The sequence below is a fragment of the Sesamum indicum genome, linkage group LG16, assembly GCF_000512975.1.
Source record: "Sesamum indicum cultivar Zhongzhi No. 13 linkage group LG16, S_indicum_v1.0, whole genome shotgun sequence".
Lineage (NCBI taxonomy): Eukaryota > Viridiplantae > Streptophyta > Magnoliopsida > Lamiales > Pedaliaceae > Sesamum > Sesamum indicum.
In genome coordinates, this window is record NC_026160.1 from 1,272,860 (window position 1) to 1,295,738 (window position 22,879).

At 36.6% G+C, this 22,879-nt stretch overlaps 1 protein-coding gene across 3 annotated transcripts in view; it reads right to left on the reverse strand.

The window, feature by feature from the left end:
* LOC105178519 (histone-lysine N-methyltransferase ATXR3-like) overlaps positions 2,404 to 22,879 on the reverse strand; it is a 22,595-nt gene continuing 2,119 nt past the window's right edge. Inside the window, exons 1-20 of one of the 3 annotated variants that reach the window (XM_011102009.2) lie at positions 17,328 to 17,587; positions 14,691 to 17,074; positions 14,266 to 14,310; positions 12,017 to 13,171; positions 10,705 to 11,069; positions 10,036 to 10,548; positions 9,818 to 9,918; positions 8,261 to 9,314; positions 8,064 to 8,135; positions 6,997 to 7,107; positions 6,143 to 6,243; positions 5,215 to 5,314; positions 4,970 to 5,065; positions 4,605 to 4,802; positions 4,399 to 4,524; positions 4,223 to 4,276; positions 3,821 to 4,068; positions 3,632 to 3,740; positions 3,239 to 3,538; positions 2,404 to 2,781 (exon numbers count right to left, since the gene is read on the reverse strand). In XM_011102009.2, the coding sequence (XP_011100311.1) occupies positions 2,605 to 2,781; positions 3,239 to 3,538; positions 3,632 to 3,740; positions 3,821 to 4,068; positions 4,223 to 4,276; positions 4,399 to 4,524; positions 4,605 to 4,802; positions 4,970 to 5,065; positions 5,215 to 5,314; positions 6,143 to 6,243; positions 6,997 to 7,107; positions 8,064 to 8,135; positions 8,261 to 9,314; positions 9,818 to 9,918; positions 10,036 to 10,548; positions 10,705 to 11,069; positions 12,017 to 13,171; positions 14,266 to 14,310; positions 14,691 to 16,938 (7,173 nt within the window). In that variant the 5' untranslated portion in view covers positions 16,939 to 17,074; positions 17,328 to 17,587 and the 3' untranslated portion in view covers positions 2,404 to 2,604. Of the gene's footprint in view, positions 2,782 to 3,238; positions 3,539 to 3,631; positions 3,741 to 3,820; positions 4,069 to 4,222; positions 4,277 to 4,398; positions 4,525 to 4,604; positions 4,803 to 4,969; positions 5,066 to 5,214; positions 5,315 to 6,142; positions 6,244 to 6,996; positions 7,108 to 8,063; positions 8,136 to 8,260; positions 9,315 to 9,817; positions 9,919 to 10,035; positions 10,549 to 10,704; positions 11,070 to 12,016; positions 13,172 to 14,253; positions 14,311 to 14,690; positions 17,075 to 17,327; positions 17,588 to 22,879 lie in introns of those variants that run through there. The other 2 variants (XM_011102008.2, XM_020699389.1) reach the window with 2 other exon arrangements.

The following is a 22,879-nucleotide window of genomic DNA, read 5'->3' on the forward strand; positions in this document are numbered from 1 at the left end:
TAATGAAAGATTGTCATATCCTATGATTTTTTATCTCTAGGTGCTTAGTTTTGAAAGAAATTTGTTACTATATGATGGATATGTCTTCTAATTTCCAGGGTACCTAAATGCATCCTACAGTAACCGAATAAATGGAGGCTAGGAAAGGTAGTCATTGAATAAGCAAAATTGCGTCCATGTTCTTCATTAATCAATGCAATCAACTTTTTGAATTTGTACCTGCTTTACTGCTTTCTTTGTTGTGTTGCTTACTGCGTTGCAACTGTGCGATTATCATTGTGTTGCTTTCGCATGAAAATAATCATTGTTGGACTACTAGCCCTATGGTGCCTATTTCCACGCTATCGAAAGACGACCCATGAGAGGTAGTATCAAATATAATGCATGGAATGTTGTATCATGTTTGTTGCGGTAGTGAAACTCGGCTCAAGTTGCTCCTCTGTACTTTCAACTAAGGATTCTCATGGTTTGATCATCAAGAATGGAAGGGTTGGTATGATCAACTAATTTAGCTTGCTACATGTAGTGTTGCAAACCTATTCTGGAGTTGATTGGATGTCAAGGGTGTAGGAAGGTCTCTTTTTAGTATGTAAACTAGGACTGTTAGTGAATAAATAATACCATAATACTCTATCCATACTCAGAAAAAATTTCATAGTCATACTTTACCCTAGTCAACGAGTAGAGGATCCTTTCCTACCCTAGACCCAATGAAATTAAATAAGTGGTGAGTGAATATAGGTAGAATCTTAAACCTTAATATATCTATGGGTATGAGTATGATTTAAATACCCTAAAATACCAATGATATTGATTAGGGATGACAGTAGATGGGGTCTACGGTGAGTTTGCCAAAACCCAGACTTGACCTGCCAAAAACTCCTGGACCCAACACCTATTTTGTCTCAGACCCTATATCAATTGGATTGAATATGATAGAACAGTCAATATTTTCTAAAATATTTTAAAAAATATATTTTTCAAAGTAGTATTACCATAACTTTATAAACGAGACAGTAAAATTATCGATTGGTTCATTTTTTTGATAAATCTATATGTGCATGTTTAGGTATTGAAATATTCAAAATTTTAGGATGTGTGTCACTTATATATACATTAAAATATTTATAAATTATTCATTACTTTAATTTGTAAAAATATTAAGTTTACATATTATATGTAAATATAAATAAATTATACACTTTTTTATACATGTACAAATATATTATATATATATATATATATGTAATATACAAAATATATTAAATTTTTAATATACAAAATATTTTAAATTTTTAATACGGTGAATTTTGAATCCAAACCACTACAATCCAGGACCATCCGCCACCCAGACTCTATTCACCCACATTAATAAAATAATTGAATTTTGTCAATTCTTATTAAATCAATCAACTATGTTATCTTAATTAATATATAAAAATTATTAAATTTTTCTTTTTAATATGTAATATTTATAGTTTCTATGCATTAATAGTTAAACCAATTTGTCAAAGTTTTTCATCTTCACTCTCACAATAACTCTAAATTAACATTCTGATAAAGTAAATAAAAATTAGCTTGACGAAATTTAGAATTGTTAAACTCAAATAATACATGAAATAGAAGTTTTTCAAAATCAATTAAAATAAAGAACACAACACAAGAAGTAACAGATAAGACCCAGAGCCTATCCGATTTTTCTTGTTAAACTGCAATGGGTATTTCATTGGGTATGGTAAGAATAACGTATAAATAAAATGGTAATGGGTATTTTTCGAATAAGATAAATCCACATGTCTGCGAACATATAGTTGAAATTTCTCTGAAGGCCATGAGAAGGTTTTGAAGTAGATATTTTACACCATTTCGGAGACTACATTGGAGCTGGACAGCAGTGGTCTGGTTATGGGGGGAATTGTTGATTTGGTTCACTGTAATCGGTCTTCAATTGAGATCCTGCTTTCTGCACATGATATGTGCTGCAATAAACCATGCTGCAAAACTAAATCCAAAATCAGTCTTTCTTTCTTTCTTCTCCGACCTGTCTTACCCCACAACCAGCATCATTCCCTGCCCCTGCCCCTGCCCCTGCCCCATTAACATTTCCTAGTAAACACAACTCCAAGAATGAAGAAAAGAAGTGAGAATCTAAAATACGCCTCCAATTTACTGCAGTTAAGGGAAACATCCATCAAAGAAAACAGGGCCACAGATCAAAAGATAGGACAGACCTGCTCTAAATGGTCACAAGAACGTCTTCAAACAGAGACGCAAGCAAAAGGAGCACTCTCCTCCAATATAAGACTACAGTAGATATCAAGGATTCGTGGTGCTTCATTTCCACAGCAAATTTTCTTTTTCTTTTGCATTTTCCATTAACTTTGAAACAAAAGTAGAGAGGTAGAACAGTAAACACTGCACTATTACCTAAGAATGAATACAAATTAGAAAACCTAAAAAGAATGAAAAGGCAATGTAACTGTACACAAGAATTAATGTGCTAAACAAATTATGATACCTCAGACTCATGACCAGCTAACATTGGAGACAGTCTAAGTATTATAAGAATCCTGAAGGGACTTCCCTAATATGCCTGCAAAAATTTCAGCTGTCCCACATGGCCTGGTAGATGGCAGGTCTATGCTTCAACCAGTGTACCATTTCTTTGTCGATTGTAGCCTTGTGTAAAACAGCATCTAACATGGGACTGCCAACGACTTTCATAGAGCTCTTGAATGACCAGATCCGATCCTTCGGCCACGGCCTCTGGGGCTGCTTCTCCTGGCGAAGCAAACAAAAAAGTATTGCAGATGTATGTTTGTTTGACATTTATATACTTGCATATAAAACAAAAGACAATGCTATTTAAAGTAAAAATATACAAAAAGAATTACATTTAGTTTTTACTTTTAACGTATATGAGTTGAAACTTTTAATGTCTGAGAAACTAAAAGAAAAAAAATGAATTTGTAGTAATTATTTTTCACTAGCAACATTATCTTTCTCATTTTTAGAAAGTCATCTCAATACTACTTTTTCCAAAATTGTTTTTGAAAGATTTAATACTTCAAAAATATAAAGCTGAATCTTTCTAATCCATGGGCTGGCCTGAGTTAGGTTTGGTTTCTGCTCAAAGCTCAATTTGTTGTCAGCCCCTAGTTCAGAGTCAAGTTATCGGGGGGTACCCCTTATGCCAAACACACGAACAGCAAAACAAGAGAGTACAAGCAGAGCTCACCATCCTTGCAAGCATAAACTTCACCGTCCTAGGACCATAAACACGCTGACGTGATGGTTTTTGGACTTTGGCATAGAAGGAACCAACATCAGGCAAAGATAAGCAACCCCTACTTGCTTTAGCCAGGGTAGCATCAGGTTCAGCGTTTTGGTTATGCCAAAATATCAGCTGTCCTAAACAATATGTCTCATTGTACGTCTTGCAATATTCATGAACACCTGAACCCAACTTATCAGCATACTTTGGACCAAGGTCAAGTGGAGTGATGTAAACAGGTGGAGAAGTTACTGATTTGTATTCCTGCAAGATGTAACTTGAATCAAAAGAAAGAAAACGAGCCATCAACTGAAAAAGCATCTTGACTTCAAGTTCAGCACAATTAAAAGCACTCACTCTTATGCTGAAAAAGCATTTCGTGTAAGCATACATGTGTATCAAATCAGCAGCAGCATCATGCCGACTTTTATATGTACAAGGAAGGTTCCGCACCTCGTCCCTCAACCTGAATAATATGAACAAATTTTATAGTAAAAGGAATATATTCTAAGATTAAGATGCTTAAGCTCAGTTCACGTAAATTACCACAATAAAGATTTCCGTAGCTTCATCTCTGTGTCATCATAACCAGAGGGATCATGGGCATGAATCTTGGCCTTGAGGTCCCTCAACGTGGCATCCTCCATATGAGGAGCCATGCAATGGATAAGTTCCTCCACCAATGACCCTTCTCCTTTCCAGAGATAAGAAACTGCTTCTTCAGGGCTAAGCCTTTGCAGTGGAGGTGGGGCTTTCTTCGGGTCACCAAAAACACATCTCATAACATACCTCACCTACAGGGGGTACTTGGAAATTTAGAAATTTTATAAGCTGAGTCTTTTATCTATTCCAACTTTGATGGCTTATCATAAATCTTAATTATTTCTTAAGGGTCTCTTGGGAATTGAGTAAATGCAGGAAGTATGCTAAGAGAAGAAAATCAGCTACCTTGTCAATTGTAAGAGCCAAATTCTGAAGCCTTTGATTGTACACACCCTCCGCCTGTACCAGTTAAAAGAAAGTTGCAATAACGCATTTAACAAATTGCATGTGCATACCCATGCATATAAACATGGAGAGAGAGCGAGCGAGTAAGCCAGAGATGCAAAGAGAGGGACATTAACCTGAATTTCAGCATCACTCTTCTCAACCTCCATGTGTATTTCAGCAAAGTATCTCTTTTTTTCCTCTATATTATGCCTAAGAATCTCATTAGGGAGTTTCGTCCTCTCAAAATTTATAAACCTCACCTAACAACAGAAATCCGAATATCAGGAAACGTCCTGAACTTTTGATTCCAAAGCAAAAAACTATAGAGAAGAATGATTACCAAACGAGCAGTATAGGCAATCAGCCAATCAGGCAATCCCCCAAGCAAACAACTGCCAAGTCCGGCTTTGCCCAATTCAATATAATCTTCTTCAGATACTGAATTCAGTTCGCAAGCCTCTAAAAAAAAAAAAAAAAAAAAAAAAGCCTCTAGTAGCAAACAATGCCGATCAAGTAATCCATGGTGCTCTTTCAGCACCTAGCATCCACAATAATCAAATATCAATTTATGCAGCCAAAACCAAGAAATGTCGTTCCCCAGAACTTAAAAACTTAATGCATAAGGCAAATAGAGTTCAGCAAAGAACATCAAACTCCTGAATCTGTAATGCTAACAACATAATGATATTCATTCAAATCCTTTACCTTCTGGAATGCCCCTTCACCTGTTAGATTTAGGTAACTCCCACGGCAAACCTGGTTGCCGCATAAACAAACAGAAGCTTCGTACTCTTCCTTACTCTGCAGGCAATCAATAAGTAAAACGGAAAAAGAACCCTCAAATAAACAAACAGAAGATTCATGCTCTGCTCTCCTTTCTCTGCAGGCACTCAACAATTACAAACTAAACAAAGAAAATCCCAAACTTAAAAGTGGCACATGCCACTGACCTCAGTAACAGAATTGTAGTCAAAGGTGATTTCTTCACCGTAAGAAATCGGTCTTACAGAATAGATCCCAATCTGGTACTGACCATCAACAGCAGTGACCCTGTTATCAGAAAGGAGAAAGAAATGGATAATGTTGCTAGATACATTATAATCATTCCTATTGCACTAAACCGACATATATAAAGTCAAAGAGATCATGGTTTGGCATACAAGGATAATCCTTGAATTTTACAACTCCATTTTCCTGCAATTCTAAGGCTAAAAATTGAAGGTAGAAAACTTCTCCCCATTTCCTTGTGTTGTCTACTCTAGCTACAAAAGAAAATTTAGCATAAAACTCACAGCATTTTGTAGGAAGACAAGTTTTTAATGATAGTTAAGGTTTTAAAAACAAATGTCCCCTTAGTTATAAATAAAAACAACACACAAAGAATATCAAAACTGGAAAAGAGAAACGGCGTGAAAAGCTTATGAACTCTGGATAAACCAGCGTACTCTTATTATTTATAAACTAATTTCATACACATACAAATCCCTAGGACCAATATTGTCAGTGTTATTCCCCAAGAGGAGATACAGTGATACCTCAGAATGTGTAAACTAAATCCGCCACATAGTACTTGGCACAGAGTACTCACTTTACTAGTTCATGTGACAATAACATTTTGCAGGAGCATTCATAAGGAATCTACAGATAATATGCAATAATGGCTCACACATGAAGACTAAGAGCATGTTGAGCAACATGATGGTGCGATTTATTAAATAGCTAAGAGAAGTCAGCAACTACAGCAAGTACAAATGCAACATTATTGATAATCAATGTTGTCATTTATCAGAAAGGTCCCCTAACCACTCAAACCAACACCATAAAACTTTCAAAAGGAAATCAAGAGTAGCACATAAAATAAAACCATCTTGTACTTACTTTGCCTCACAATTAGGTCTACAGGAGTGACAAATCCGACTTGCATAGTTTGCCTTGTGCATTGCATCAACAACAACCAGATCATAGCCATCAGCATCACCCTGTGTCCAAAGATTTAAATTAGCCCGACATCACAGACGCCATGGGGGTGAAAGATAAAGACAAACGGCAGCAAATTTTTAGATTTATAAAAGCTGAAGCAAAGACACTTCCACTGCTCAAGCTTTGATTAGGCATGACTTAGAGGATTAAAACATCTCAGGGCTTGCGCACTTATTCTTTCCAATTTTAGGATTATGTAGGTGTTTATTAACTTACTGAAAAAACACTCTAGGGGATTTGGGAATTTATATTGCGGGCTATTTCTGTTATACAAATGCAAGAACCTAACAGCAGGCATATTAGGACTTCAAGTTTATCCAGAGCAATGAATCCATCCTTTCGATATAATGCCAAAAGGGTTATAGGAGGCTCTACATTTAATATATGGTCTTTAGTCCTTCATCCCTTCAATTTCAATTTGTTCTTAAACTTTTGCAAGAAACCATAATCAGACAATAGAACCTGCTTTCTTCTAGACAAGAAATTGTGCACTTTTATTATCACAAGTTATTGTATATGAAGCACACATCAGAAGCCAATAACCAGCATCTTCATTCCAAACTTTCAATTTCTATCCTTAAGAACCCTTCTCAATCGTAACAATTAGCAAGCAAGTGATGTAATATCAAGAACAAGTTGGAATACCTATTATTTTACACACATCTGCTGTCTACTTCACCAGAGACAACAACACCATCAATCGTGATGTACAAAATTTAATGAATTGATTCATGTAATCAAATGTAAGGTACCTTGGGCCTCTCCAGATATATGTTGTAGAACTCTGGTGCTGGATCATTATTGTTCTTTTGTAAAGCACGGATGCCATCTTGTTTCTCAAACCATTTCCACGTAGGATAAACCTGTGACCACAAAAAAGAAAGGTCGGGAAATTTTAAAGCATTTATCTACAGGAGCAAGGATCAATGCGTACATACAGGTAAACATATAACAAGGAAAGAAAAAGGTTATAACCCCCAGTTAAATACCAAAAGGCAAAGAACATATGAATATCACTTGGAAGTACAACTAAACACTGATATGCCAGATTGGAATTACAGAATTAAGTAGCAAGGAAGAGACAAATGTAACAGCATCTCTCAGTTAGAGCAATCTTCTAGTTAGAGCAGCTCCAGAAGACCTTGCCTAACCTTGAAACTTCACAAACGCTCCTTGACCCCCAAGGAAATTTGGATAAACAGGGAAATATGCATTATACAATGTCCAGATAGAAAATACATTGACTTTGTTAAGCTAATATCTAGTGGAACATACACATCAGACACCAAACTAAACCAAACAGCGAAGTTTGGCATATTCCTTGCAATGTATACAACAGCAGATCCAACAAGACTATGGAAGTTTCCAAATGTAGGATGATGATCTGCACCATTAACAATTTCTCAGCTGATGACTAGCTCTTATTCCTCCTCCACACTGGAAATATACTTAACATCCCTCCCCGCCCCACCCCTCTACCAAACAAAGAAAAGCAACAAAGAACAGAATAAATAGAATGAAAAATCAAATTCTAAATTAACAAAAACAACCATAAGGTCTAAGAATGTATAGAAAAGCATATGTGAGAAAAAGTGAAACAGCAAGTTGACATGAAGAATTGCCAGAAAAGATATTATCATAAGTTAGGTACACCATCGTTTTCGCTAACTTCGTCTAGAATCACTTAAGCTTAACTCTGACCCCTAGTTCTTGGATACCAATCATTGTAATTAGAACCATTAAGAACAGTTTCAATGAGAAGGTCAAGATCATTTTACATCTGGATTGGGTGTAAAAGGTAATAATACTGGAGCATTACCTCTCCCAGAAACTCAACAATAAAATCATCTTCACTGAAACCACCTTCTTTGTTGCAAACAACTCCAAGCCCCTGATTAGAACAACATGTCAGAGAGCATGAACTAACAGAATGAACTCATTCACATGGTGTTTCAACAACATAAGAAATTGATAATAATAATAATAATAATACAACTGCAAAATAATAAAGTTAACCTTTCTATAAGCAACATAATTGTCCTCAGGACGACTATCAATGGCCTTCAGTATAAACTGACAGAGACGCATGGTTCTTCTGTCACTATTTTTCTCAGCATTGTCTAGTATCTCTTCAAATACAGGCTTCAAAGGATAAATCATCGGAGTGTTCCCAGAACCAGTAAAGTTCCTGACTTGCTTGTTGAGAGTGCGAAGGAGCACTTCTTCAATGAAAATATGCTTGTCAACAAGCGACCAATCTGATTCCTCTGGCATGGAATCAAGAAGAAGATTATGAGTGTATGGATCTATGCCATAAACTTCTTGTTCAATCACCTCATCTCCCAGGAATTTTCTCGGTTTATAATCCTTAACCTCAGGAATTTCCATGTCTGATTCCTCAGTGCCATTTCTTTGTGCATTGAGTTTCTCAGCATAATCTTCTGGCAAAGACACCTGCATTTTTCTTCTAACTTCCTCCTCATCTGCTACAATGATGTAGTGATCAATAACTTCATACTTTCTTGTGACAGGAGGGACAAGGCCTGCCTTCGTCATGCGAGCACCCCATTCTCGCTCATCAGCCAATGAATCAAACCCGTCATCAGGTGCAAAGTATGTCTCCCCTCTAGACTCCCCAATGGCACCTTCTGAAGTGTATCCCAAGTCGCTTTCTGTTTCTGAAGCAGTGCTGATGCTGTCTGCCGTGCTTCCATCAGAAGATTTGTCAAAGTCATCAGATGTGTCACTTCCTGAATGCAAGAACTTTTTGTTCAATTTGGATAATCGCCTTCTAATTTCTCGATCAGAAGCATAATCTCCAGAATCAAAATGTCCATTCGTGAATGGAGGGCCATTGCCCCTGTATGACTGCTTCCTTTCAGAAACTTTAACAAGGCTCTTCTTATACTTTGAGGAAGAAGACGAAAATCCAGGAGGTGATTCATCTTTCCAAGATTTCATCATGTCTCTTGCATAAGCTAACTTTGGAGCTTTATCCAAGCTTGTAGCTAGTCGAATAAATAATGTAACAATGCGATTCATGTCTCGCGCATCACCCCGATTTTTAATCCTGAGATCATCATATATAATTTCAACATAAGCCACTTTTTCCATTGATCCAGAAAATAGGAGCATGACATTTCTGTTTAATTTACATCAACTATGCAACTACTTTTCCCTATATGTGACTATGGCTATGCCTGATCATGAATCAATCAAGGCAGACAAGGACAAAAACTTGTCAAAAGGAAGTTAGTAAAAATTGTTAAGTTTTTTCAGCCAGAAAATATGATGGTCCAGTTATTTGAGTTCCTAAAAAGAAACTTAAACCAAAAGGCCCTGGAAATAAACAAAATGGCCAGCTAAGTCATTACTGAGAAGTATGAAAGAGAAATAAAGTGATGCTCAAAAACTACAAGAATTCAATAGGAAGTGCTGTATAAAGGAAATACTTTATGTAGGACAGAAACAATAACTGAAATAAACAGCTGCAACTGCAGTGGGATATTCTTAGACCTAACCCACGCCTTTCAAAGCTACAGTTAACAACTGAAAGTTACACACAAGACTTACTTAATTGCATCCCGACACATGCGACTGATATCCTCTTTGATAGAGTCCAAGCCGCGAATAACATAATATCCATTTCTCATTCTTTCGTCAATCTCTGCAACCTGATGAACAAAGAAAATACGGATGTATAGCTATCAAAACATGTTGGAGGAGAACATTGCCAAAAGATAAACATAGATAAATAGAAAGATAACCAAATCAAATAGTGTTAGCAATACCTTAGACTCAAAAAAGTCAAAGGTATTTTCACTCATGATGTCCCGTAGACATGTAGCAATATATCCCTCCATTCTCTTGTACCCATTTCCAGTCTTCTTAATAGCCAAACGCCTCAATTGAGCATCTCTAGATAGAATGGACGAAGACTTTCGAGCATCAAAGAGCTTGGACCGTTTGTACAAGCTCCGACGAAATAACTGATTAGCAGAGTCCCTTTTATCTGAGCTTTCTAAATATTCTTTCAGTCCACTGGAGTCATCCATCTGGTTAGAAGCTGAAGAACTCCTATCACTTAAGTGATTCAGGCTTCGAATTTTTACATGAGGAACACGATTCTTGACCCAATTAATATTAGGGAACTTGCAAACCAAATCTTCAAGCTGCGGGCAACCTCTGACATCTATAGATGACAAAAAAGGGAATGACTGAAGAAGTTCCTCAAGCATGCCAGAAGTAATGCCAGTACAACCACGTAATAATAAGGAAGTAATCTTTTCTTTCTTGTAACCATTCTGCAGATTACAATATAAGTCAGATAAATGTACAAAGTGATAACAAGCCTAGGAAAATGTAATTCTTGCTCCCAACCAACAATACAAAAGGCAAATAATTGAAAGAAAGAAAACTCAAGACCAAAAATGTAAAAGAGTAGTAGAAGCATAACTTACCATTATTTTCAAGACCACAGAGTCGGAGCAAGTAGGTGCAATGGCACCAAAGTCAACCTGTCGAGAGACATCTTTGTAAAATTTGACTACTGATTGCCAGTGCTTGCAAGTCAAGGCCGCATAAGAAAGTGACTTAATATCAGCTCTAAGAAAGTGAAATACTCGTGCCAGAACATGGCCATCAAGCAGATCCCAGCTTCCCCTCTCAACTTCAGAATCCACTGCATCTCCTTTTCTGAAGGTAACATCACCACACAAATCGTCGAACTCACACTCATCATTCTGAAAAGACAGCACATCCTCTTCCATCTCATACTCCTCTTCAGTCCCATTTATCCTAGCTCTTTTGCTAGGGCGGAAGTGATCTGCAAAATTGTTTGTGGAAACTCAAGTAAAATGCAATGGCAAATATAATATGTATCATGTATAACACAACAAATAAATTTAAGGATATCTTCCAATCCCTCAGATATTTTATAAGTAGCAAAGAAAAAATCCTCCATTCCAGAACCCACACATTATGTAAGTATAAAACTACAAAACCTGCCAGGAGGTGCAAACATAGTTCTTAAAGGCGCATGGGGCGGCGTGGCGCAAAGGTCCCCTAGAGAGCGTCACGCGCCTTTTTAAAGGAAAGCACATAATTATAAAAACAATATATATATTTATAAATATAATTCTTTTTACATCAACAATGCATAATTAAATATAAATACTAGAAATTATTTTAATCATTGTATAAGTTAAGACTTATGGATTATTTGTGTATATCTTCTTTATTTCTTAGGGACAAATAGGTTATTTTCTGTAGTTATCTCAAAAATCTCATCTAATATATATTAAGGTTGGGTTATTCAATAATATATATAAAACATATTATTTTTTCCTCAAGAGCATATTATTTCTTTCTCAAAATGGTATCTCAGCAGCTCCTATAGAAGTATATAGATAAATATTTCCTTTTTTCTTCCTTTCCTGGTTTAAAACAAAAAAGGAACAGAGAGAACAAAAATAAACAGGGAGAACCAAAAAGCCGCCATGCTGCTCGGAACCCTAGCGCCTCACAGGCCTTTGCACGCCATTTACAACTACAGGGGCAAACACCACATATCGTTTCACAAGTACAACTTACAAAATCTAAAACATAAAGAAGTAAGAGAACAAGCCAACAACTTTGCCATTTTTCTTTTCCCGAGCTTTCATTTATTTTTTAAAATTATGTTTCATAAGGTGGCACAAGGCAGGGACGTGATAGAAGGTATATCGGCAGAGAACAGAAAGTTGAATGTAAAATTAACGAGAAGACTCATACCTGAATGGTAAATGTGTTTCTCAATCTCTTTCTTTGGCTGTCTGGCATTGATCCAAGGATCAAGGACTTCATTTATAGCAGCAGCAAATTCCCGACTCTTGTATGACTTCATTACCAATTCGTGAAGCTTTCCCCGAGTATATCCAATAAACTGTGGATGTAGGCCATGGAAACTACTGGAGATTCTCTGCATTTCGCTCGATTCAGCAGCACTTGCTTTATTACAGGAAGCTGCATTGTTCTCATGGTCAGAAATTCTAGACGGCTCACAGGGAAGAGTAACTGGAACCCAAATTTTATCTTGTTTTCTGAAAACACTGCTGTGTTTCTGAATGACACCTTGATCTGCCATTACTTGCAGTTCTGAAAATGATAGAGGTCCTCGCTCATGCCCAGCACCATCGAGGAAGTACCACTCACCCAAATGCAACTTCAGCTCTTCTACTTTGCAAATACGATCCCTGGGTATACTGAAGTATGAACTCTTCTTTCTAGAATCCTGTGAGCACTCTTCATGAGCACCCTTTGACTGAACATCTTCTGATGACCTCTTTGTATCAACAGTTGCAGAATATGGCCGGGAAGACCTTGAAGAAAATCTTTCTTTTCCTCTAACCTTTACACGGGGTTCAGACACAAATGAACCATGGTCCTTCACCACACATGCATTTATCCTAATCACTGGAAGCATCATTCCTCTAACCCCCCTGACAAAAGTAGCTCTAGTTTGGCTTGACCTGCTCATACAGCTGGAATCATTCAACTCATCAGTAGAGGTAAAAGCCCATAGTGGCAGGTCAAGCCTTTTGCTCTGAGAAGGGTAGTACAGTTCATCCTTTTGCTCCCACCGAGGATCTTCATACCCAGATTTGGGCATCTGACACAGGGGATAGCCATCATTGAGAACAAGCTTCCTCCTCCAAGGTCTGTCTTGAGTAGCTTCATCATTCCTCTTCCAATCACATCCCTTGCATGCCCATTCGCCAGAAAAACTTGCACCAGTGTCGCTACATGTAAGTGCATTATCCTTCTCAGAGGAGGCAATGGGCCTTGATTCTGCAATGTCTTTACCATTATGTTCTGAACCACTTCGCCAACTCTCAACACCTCTCTCCTCTGAATGCTCATCCGAGTCCTGTTGATGCCTAGTATAACCTGCGAATGCCCGCAAGAACTTGCTTAAATAAGCAGCATTTGAGTGTAGACAATTGAATACTTTAGCCAAAGACTATATAATAGCTACAGTCAACTGAAGAGGAGCAAAAATAACACGTAAATTGGAATCATCTTCTTCAAGAGAGCTGAAGTACCAAATGATGTAAGAGATGGTAGTCATCTCAATAAATCCACATAGACAATGATGCAATGTGCATGGTTTTGAAACAGCTTAAGAAATACTCCCAATGCAAGCATGACACTATTAACACCAAAATCCAAACAAAATTCATCATCAGAGTGACAGAAGTAAAATAACTGACCTCATTATCTATATTATATGAATTTATTATAAAACTGAATAGACAAATGTTGGTCTGGATGATCTGTCACTTGACAGCCTCTTCATATTTGAAATGAGTGCTACTCCTCTCATTTTTTCTATCTCCCAAGTCTCCCTCTTTTTTGCTCTCTCCAATTTATTGGTTTCTTTCTTAGGTCTCGAGCTAATACCAAAATATCATCTATAGTTGCTCATCTCCAACTCGGGATTTTAAATTGATATAAAGCTACGCAATAGCACTTGATTTTTCCAATTTCCAGGTTCCATCTATGGGATACCATTATCAAGAGTCCAGAATTACTACTTATTATTGTTCACATGAAACTAGGTTTTTTAGAACCATTGGAAGTCAATGGAAATGAGTGCAACAATGGCACAAAACATTTTCTGGGAAACAAATCCTGATACATCTAAAACTATCAACAGTACACAGAATGTCAAAATAAGTCAAACTACATATGAACGCGTTACTGTTAGCAACAACCACTTTGAATTTATTGTAGCATGAATAAGAAAGCACCAGAAAGCAACAGAGTAGAGATGAACATGCAAAGCTCTGAAAAAGATAGAAGGTTATAGAGCATAATCTCATGAATGCAGTTCATAAGCAACCATATAACATAAATCCTTGCGCCACCCCAAAAGTATTAGTTAACGGAACAGCTATGAGTAACCATATCAGGCCACATAAAGAAGACTGTTAAAGACTAGGATATAACAACAAATTAAAAATAAGTACCTTCCATCTTACCCCATCTTTGTAACTCCCCATGCTCAGATGTAATTTGCAGCACTTCTGCAAGAAATATACAAAAGACAGATTAATCTACTATGAATACAACTAATAAAGAAAATTGAAACTTTTAACTTTCAGGAAGACAGGACTTGAACTTTTTATAATTTTAATGTAGAAAAATATTAATAAACCTTCAATTCAAAATTTAGATTTTCTATCTGCTCTAGAAAATGTTTTATTTAATTCATGCCATTGACTAAATGTTGCCAGGTGGCAAAAATAAAATAAAGGCCTTCATCTCATATATCACCACCTGGCATATTATGGGTTTATTTCTTTTTCTTTTTCTTTTTTGGTTTGGTAATTACCACGAGTCTTATTTCCAGAATGAGAGAAGAAACCAATTTCTGAAGATAAACAATATAACAAGATGTGCATACCAGCAAGCATCTCAACTTCCTTGCCGGGAATTAATTTGACATCCTCTAAGAGTGCTCCAACTCTGTCATCAATACGTAATTCTTCTTCAGGTTCAGAAACAGCTGAATTCTCCTTGGGGCAGAATATTGCATGTGCAGAAGGGCCCAATATTTCCTCATTACCAGATACTCCATTCCCATTATCTCCCAGTAGATTGCCAGGAGCCTCGGGAGGACAGACAAGTTGAGTAACTGTGTCGGGAACAATTGAATGGAAGTTTGCAGTAACCAATGGAGAAACCGCTTTTTCAACAGTTACCCACCTGTCACTGTCCAGGTGTCTGATCAAGTGATCTGAAACAAGATATCCCTCCTTGAGAAGTGTCTTTAGATCAGACAATTTGGAAGGCCCACGCTCGATACCAAAGTGATCCAGGTAATACCACTTTCCTGCAACTGCATTTTCCACCAGAGGGGCATGTGGTGGAGTGTCACATATGTCCATGTCTTCTTCCATGGATGCTGGCTCTTCCGGAACCCCATTTTCCTGAGAAGATGCTATACTTTTAAGTGCAGGGCTCAGTGAAAGCTCTCCATGATGACACAGATTGTTAGCAGTTTTTTCAGTGGAAACATTTTTATTATTCAGATTTCCAGTATCTGGTGATTCTTTAGCTAAAAACTGCGCTTCCCTTCCACCAGATTCTGTCATCAGATTAATCTTTCCTTCTTGCCCTTTGCTTGCATAATGACTTGGTGGTTTCTCTCCCACTCCAGCTTTTCGATTTGTTTCCCGATGATCACAGTACGTACCTCGATCATGTGGTGACCTCTCCAGGGAAGTTGGAGTCCGATCCCTAATATCAGAGTTTTGGTCATGATCACGGGGAGACCTTTCCACATAACTAGGACTCTGATACCTGTTATCGTGATGATGATTATGATCATAGGGAGACCTACTGCGATCATACTTTTGTCCCTGGTCATGCGAAGGTGTGCCACGGCGGGACGGGCTGCGATCCCGGTAATCATGGTAGAAAGCCCAGTTGCGGGGGGACCGCTCAGGTTGATGTGGACTGCTGTTATGCCTGTCATGAACTGCTCTAGATGACTCCAGATATTTAGAAGAGTACCTTTCAGAAGGAGTGCTCCTTGATGAAGAAGAAGCAGTTTTATACTGCCTGTCTGTAGTCCTACCAGAATAGTGATCTGATGAGAACCCAGAACGACTGCCATCATTAGAAATTTTCCGGTTTTTTGAAGTAGAGTATTCATCATAGTCAACTCGAAACTTCCTGTCACTGCTATTGGAATCGTTACCAGGCCGCTTTAACCGATTACTGAAAGAATGTTCTCTTGCATGGCTCTTACTATTTGTCACCTCATTCTTCAAAGAGCCTTCATTCCCCACTAATTTGGAACTGGTCTTCTGAGTCTTCTCAGTTTCATATCTGGAAGAGGACTTCCTCGAATGCTGACTGCTCCCAACACTTCTGCCAAGTTCTTTCTCACTCGAATACTTACCTGTTGAAGGTGGTGTCCACTCACGCTCACGATCACCCCTCCATCCTTTCTCTTTACCAGAAGGCGGCGACCACTCGCGATCAGCTTTCCAACCTTTTCCTCTACCAGAAAGTGGGGCCGGTTCAGTGTCACGGTCACCTTTCCATCCCCTTTCCTTAGCAGAAGGTGAAGTCCATTCCCGCTCACTTTTCCGTCGTTTTTCCTTAGGAGTGTCATACCTTCGTGACTTCGAGTAGCCATATTCATGAGTCCTGTTTGCAGCATCACTTCTGCACCACCTGTCCGGAACAAATTCCCCTTTCTCCAACTCATCTTTTGATGACTTCCAATCATTTTTCTCCACTTCAACACAGCTCTTTCGCCACTTCCCAGGGACAAATTCACCCTTTTCAATCTCACTCTTAATTTCATATCTTCTTACCGGTTTTTCAGGGACAAACTCCCCATTCTCGAAAGGCAGAGTCCCCAATTCACCCTCCTCCACTTCCTCTTTATTGTTGTCATTAGAAGCATCACCGTTGCAATTCGTCCCAGCAACTTCTTTATTTAAAATGCCAAAATCCTTCGAGCCCAATTCACTTCCCTTATCCTTTTTTGGCTTCATATTTGGACTTACTTTTGCCAACCTGGTGGAAGAGTTTGAAGAGGAACTGTGCTTTGTGTTGCCATTGGTCTTGCCCCCGCAAATTGAGAACTTCTCCATAATATGCTGTGAAGGCACGCATGCAACACCGCCATCGCCCATGGAAGGCCCCAAAATGAATCTTTTCCCTAGTGAAAACACCCGTAACCAAACCCTAATCCTCTTCTCCCGGGCTATCTATGCTCATGCTGTTCTTCCTCGTACTAGAGCCTCCCAATCCTCCTTCCTTAAAACCCAGCTGCAAAAGAAACAAAAAAACAATGTAAACAACACAAAATTAACGAACCCAAACAAAAACAAAACCACAAAATTGTGAAGGAAATGTAGTACGCCATTTAATTTCGAAAAAGGAAAAAAGAAAAAAGAAAAAGTAACAATTCCCCGAATTGGGTTAACGAATAATCAACAATGGTTAAGAAAGAACCGAACAAGGTCAAGACTCGTCGAAAAAAAATTGGGTTGGCTCTAGGGTTTTGAATCTGAAGACTTACGAGTTGGAATTGCGGAAGCAGAGTCGGCGTAGGATCGGAGAAGGAGTTTGAGTCGAGTGATTAGAATCAGGGATGAAGATAGTTCAGAGGATTTACAGAGAGGAGTTAATAGATAGAGCAGGGAGCGCAGCAGAGCAGACGCCGGATCGGTTGATGAGAGAAAGAATAGCTGAAGACGAATCTCTGTAAATTGTATTTCCCCTCCTTTTTTCCTTTCTTCTCTCCGTTTTTATATTCTAACTCGTTTGTTACAAAGGAGTTTAGCGCTTGGGCTTTGGTCCGAGAAACAAATAGTACAAGGCAAATTTATGTTGGGAGTTTTAAGTCTACGGTGTTTGCAATGCCTTTTGTTCATATTGTTTGCAATTGACGCCGTTAAGTTCCAACAGTTAATTTAAGAGTGTAATTGATATATAACAATTCAAAGTCAAATTCTACATTTTGATTGTTATTTGAAAATATTTATTTTTATAGAAAATTCTTATTTTTTTATACAGGGGATTAGTCGTTTCTTTTACCGTATTAGCTATTCCCAACATCTAAAAAATGAAAGTTTTTTTTTTCCTTGTGTTTCTTATATTAATTTAATATTTAGTTTTGATTGTTATCAAATTTGAGTAATTTTTGTATCTAGTATTAAGAAATAATATTATATGTATGATAAGAAAAAAGTGATATTTAATTATTTTATTAATTCAAAAAAAAAATTACTGAGTATTGAATAAATAATAATAGATGCACCAATTAAATACATTAGTCCATTTGATTGTTCGAATCATTTTTATTTATTTTGGCAGGAAAATATTATCTATATGTTTAACGAGACAATAAATTATTTATTACGTAAATAAATAATTTATATACATATATATTCAATAATATATGAGATATTTTATAAATTGCTTATAACCTTCCGTAAGTAATTCTAAAAACACTAATGTTATATAATTGAATACAACATATTATGTGCTTGCATCGGCTCAAATGATGAACCTTGAAAAATCAAGAGTGGTCATTAAGTTGGGGCGTGTTGGAGGAAATTCCTGCATGTGAGAGGCGCATGCTCTGTTTTCTATGGGATTATAATTGTAGGAAATGAATTAGGGTTTACATATAGTCTGTGTTTTTCCTTGTTTTTGTTGTTGTCTATTGCGCGCTACTGGCACATAAACCTTAATCGATGCTTGTGACTTGTGAATCTGTAGCACCCCCTACCCGCTATATCTAATTATTACTATTTCATCCTTTCTTTAATCAGAACTCATTCTATAAGTAATTCTCTTTCAACTCGTAAAATAAATTCTAATTTATCAGTATAATATATATATACCACAAAAGGTAATAGATACCTCCGAAAGTTTATATTCACCCTCACTAGATGTCTTCATGTACATAATCCTCAAGTAATATCATACCACAGCTTAAAACATAAATCCCGATAAAAGACCAGAATATTTGACAACCCAACAATCAAAAACTCTGGCTTCATATGTCACGGCTGACCCACCTAATAAAGGCAACGGCATCGCTCAATGTCCAATGTGGCTAATTAGTGTGACATATCTCCTGAAAAGTATGTGGCAAGGAATGAGCTGCCTACTCAATAAGTATAGCCAATTAGTTTATACATATACACAGGCAACAATTCACGTACATGCAGTCACATTTACTAACAGCCATTAGTCATATAACAACATCATATATAAGCAGTAATACATACTCACAACTATAAATCAATCAATGACACAATATTCGACATTATCGTTTATTAGTTAAGGGCCCTACTTACTCCAATTGTAGTACGTCAGTCAATGGTTTCGCCGGCCATCATCATATCATATACAGCACAAGATACCCATTGTGTGATATCCCCACACTCTTTTACTTCAGCTGTGTAGCAATATCAGCACAGGACAGCACAACAAATATGGTACCCCCACACCACTCTAGTGTGTAGTTAACAGCACAGGATATTTCCCGCTGCCCGGAATACCCCGGTACCCTACGCGCTATGGTACCTAACTTAATTCACATATTTTTCATATCACATCATCATCAATCACATTATCATAAACCATTGACTGTGTTCCCAACTAGGTAAGCATCATCTTTTATCTCAATTCACGATCATCATTCTCTTCTTTATAATAAGTACTCCCAATTTGGTTTCATACAACAATCGATTATATGATCACGTAATCATGCCACCCTCACGTCCAGCCATTACAAACACATATGACACATAATAACAATTCCATCGATATTAGGGTAATCTAACAAATAATCCACAACTAATTATATAAGCAATCAATATACGAAAGCCACGTATAATAATATAAAGCCAAGTCCACGATTGCATCCAAGAAACCAATATATATAATATATACAATACTACACATATAGATATATATATAAATCCAATTAGCTATACTTACCTTAAATTCCCAAAATGCTTTGATTGCACGAGGGACTGCTCAACCCTCTATTTTGTCGTCACGTCCTATAATAGAATATTATAGGTATAATTAATATGTTTAGAATATTATAACTCTAAATAAAATATTATATAATGTTCGTTCATTTCCTACCAATCTCTTAGTATTCCACTTATATTAAAATCCAAACCCCTATTCCATTTCTTTCAAATAACTACATTTTCTAAGCTTCTCAAACATATATTTAATTTATCAACTAATTCATAAGAATTCATTTAATCAAACCCCATATATATTTATAACTATCATTTTTTAATAACATTCGCAAATTATATTACCACTGAAAACCTCATTTTCCCTCTTTAATAACATAATATTTCTTGAATATAACTTTTCGAAATATTTCTATGAATTTTCTGTTAATTTATCGTTGCTATACAATTTAATTAAGCAGTAATACATAGAATTACATATTTGGTTAATCATTCCGATGGAATTGTGTAAATTAGCTACAGTAATAATTAAATCTGACAAATCAAATAATTTAATTACCCAATTATATCATTTTTATAGCAAATGTGATATTTAATTCAACATCAATTTAAATAGCCAAAAGTATAAAATCCTCCGATTAAATAGTGCACCGCTCAATATAAACTATATTTAATAAAAGAACTAATTAAATGATGGGTGTCGAATCCACCAAAAATAATTCCTACGAACACTTTTGTAGATGTGTGAATAGGGTCGAATCCACAGAGATTGGTTTTAAATTAATTCCTTCAAAAACGAAAATAATTAGGGGGAGTTTTGATTGGAAGAAGAATAAAACTAAAAAGCTAATAAAATTAAAAAAGATAAATATAAGAGAAGAGTATTCCAGTTAAAAATAGGATCACACTTAATTCCACCGTTGATCATAGATGCAAAGATAACAATTATTCATGATAGATAAATTGGTTATGGCAATTGGTACGACCTAACGACCTCACCTTTCCTTACTTTGTGGATAGTCAAGGAACGTCCGTTGACTAAATTCCTAATTAGTAAACAACCTTGGGAACGTCCTCAAGATTTAATTTACCGACAGCATTAAGAACTAGAAAGGCCCAATTCTAACCAATAAATTCCTACGAGGATTTATTTAAGTTAGATTGTGCATTCCCCACAACATAATCGAAAACTTCTACATAATCAATTATGTTGTGTTACCACTAGTTATAGAACTAAACAAACAATTACGGATTTGAAAGTTCAATTGGCCAAATATTCTTGACAATAAATCAGATTATTTGTAATAAAAGCACAGAGAACAACACAAATACCAATATGAATAAAAGTAGAAAGCATAAATTAGATCTCACAACCCGTTGGATTTAAGCGTTCACCAAGTCTTCAACCGGAATGAGAAATTTAGCTAGACATGCTCATGGACGAACGAATGAAAAGCAAAATAATATAAAAACGTAGAGAAATAAAAGAGTTCAAAAGTTGCCTCTTAAAGTGAATTACATCACCTATTTATAATAGCTAGATACCTAGTTCTACTAGGATTAGAAGTAGATTCCTAATTGAACTAAAAGACTTATACAGATAAAATCCTAATCCTAGTTAAATTCTTCCTTCATCAGAGGTAGCCCAAGCAGCTCCAAACTCTTGCCAAAAATTGAGTTTGAGTCTTGTTTAAATTTCTAGTTTGGTGCTTTTCTTCATGTTCCATTTCTTTTGTCCTAATGCTGTAAAATAATATTTAATTAGGAGCATTTGGTCACAAAATAGGCTAAAATATTATATAAAATAAGCACAAAATGAGATCCTATCATTAAATAATATAATTATATAAATTAATATAAATTAAAATAATAAAATCCGTACCTCTATCTTCGACAATGTGTGTGTGCGTCTGTGTGTGTTTAAGGTGTGTGTGTGTGAGTTTGTATTATGTGTATGTGTGTGCTGTATGTGTGCATATTAATATGAACAAGAGAGGCCCCACCGCCTCATTCTACACTCTCTCTCTCCCCTCAATTGTAATATTATTTTATATATTTAATTAAATTTTTTTCAAAATACCAATCACGTCTTTATTAATTTTCTTAATTAATATAATTTGCCTTCAAATATTATAACGAATTTCAATTTAACTCATTCAAGTTTTATTATATCCCAAATTCAATCTATAATTTATTTACTAATTAAATTTAAATTTCTAATAATTACCAATTAGTCTCCCAATTACGTGAAAAATTATACAGACGTCACAAAATCAATTGTAGTAATATAGGGTCATTCGTGTGGCCTATCGTCTTGTACCGTTCACATTGGTATGGTAGCCATTCATACTCCATTTCCACTTTGCATAGGATGGCCGTACCACTATTAAGAGACGGTAGCATGATCACTACGTGTTTGGTCCTTGATTACTGAATGTCAGTAAGCACACATACCCTTGCATAGTCTATTTTGGAGTAGGCTTTTGTGATACTATCCTGATACAAGGGCTTCCCAGTCCTACTAGTTACCAAGTCGAGTCCTTCTACCATCCAAATTTCCATTGATAGAGCTTTATCCTTATGGGAATAGTACAATGGTGCTTCTTCATTAGCATGATGCTTGGTTCCGAACATTGTCGGATGATTTGTCCTTGAAACAAGCAGGGGCCACCTTCTATAAGTTCTTCCATTTCCATGAGGGTTTTGAATCTAAAGAAGAAGAAGCCATTATTAGATGCTACCACACTTTATAGCCGAATCCCATTTGCTTTCGCATAGGCTTCCATATGGGGAAACTAGGGTTTCTTCCCCCAAAAAATAGCCACAACCATGTTATTCTTGTTCCGCTCACCTTCTTCCATCAACTGTACTATAGGCGTTATGATAACTTCACTATTCTGCTTCCATAGAGGGATCGTAGTTCTTTTCAGGTGGACTTTGTAAAACCTTCCGCAATGGGATCCATACAAGGTGCATGGTGCATATCAAGTTTTACAGCACCAACAAATATTTGAGGCTTGATGGGAGTTGTGTCCTCGCATCCCTGCCTTCCAGGTTGTTAAAGTGGTTTGTTATGAACTTCTATATCCCCCTTGACTTGCATATCGGGAACCGTAGGTGCAAA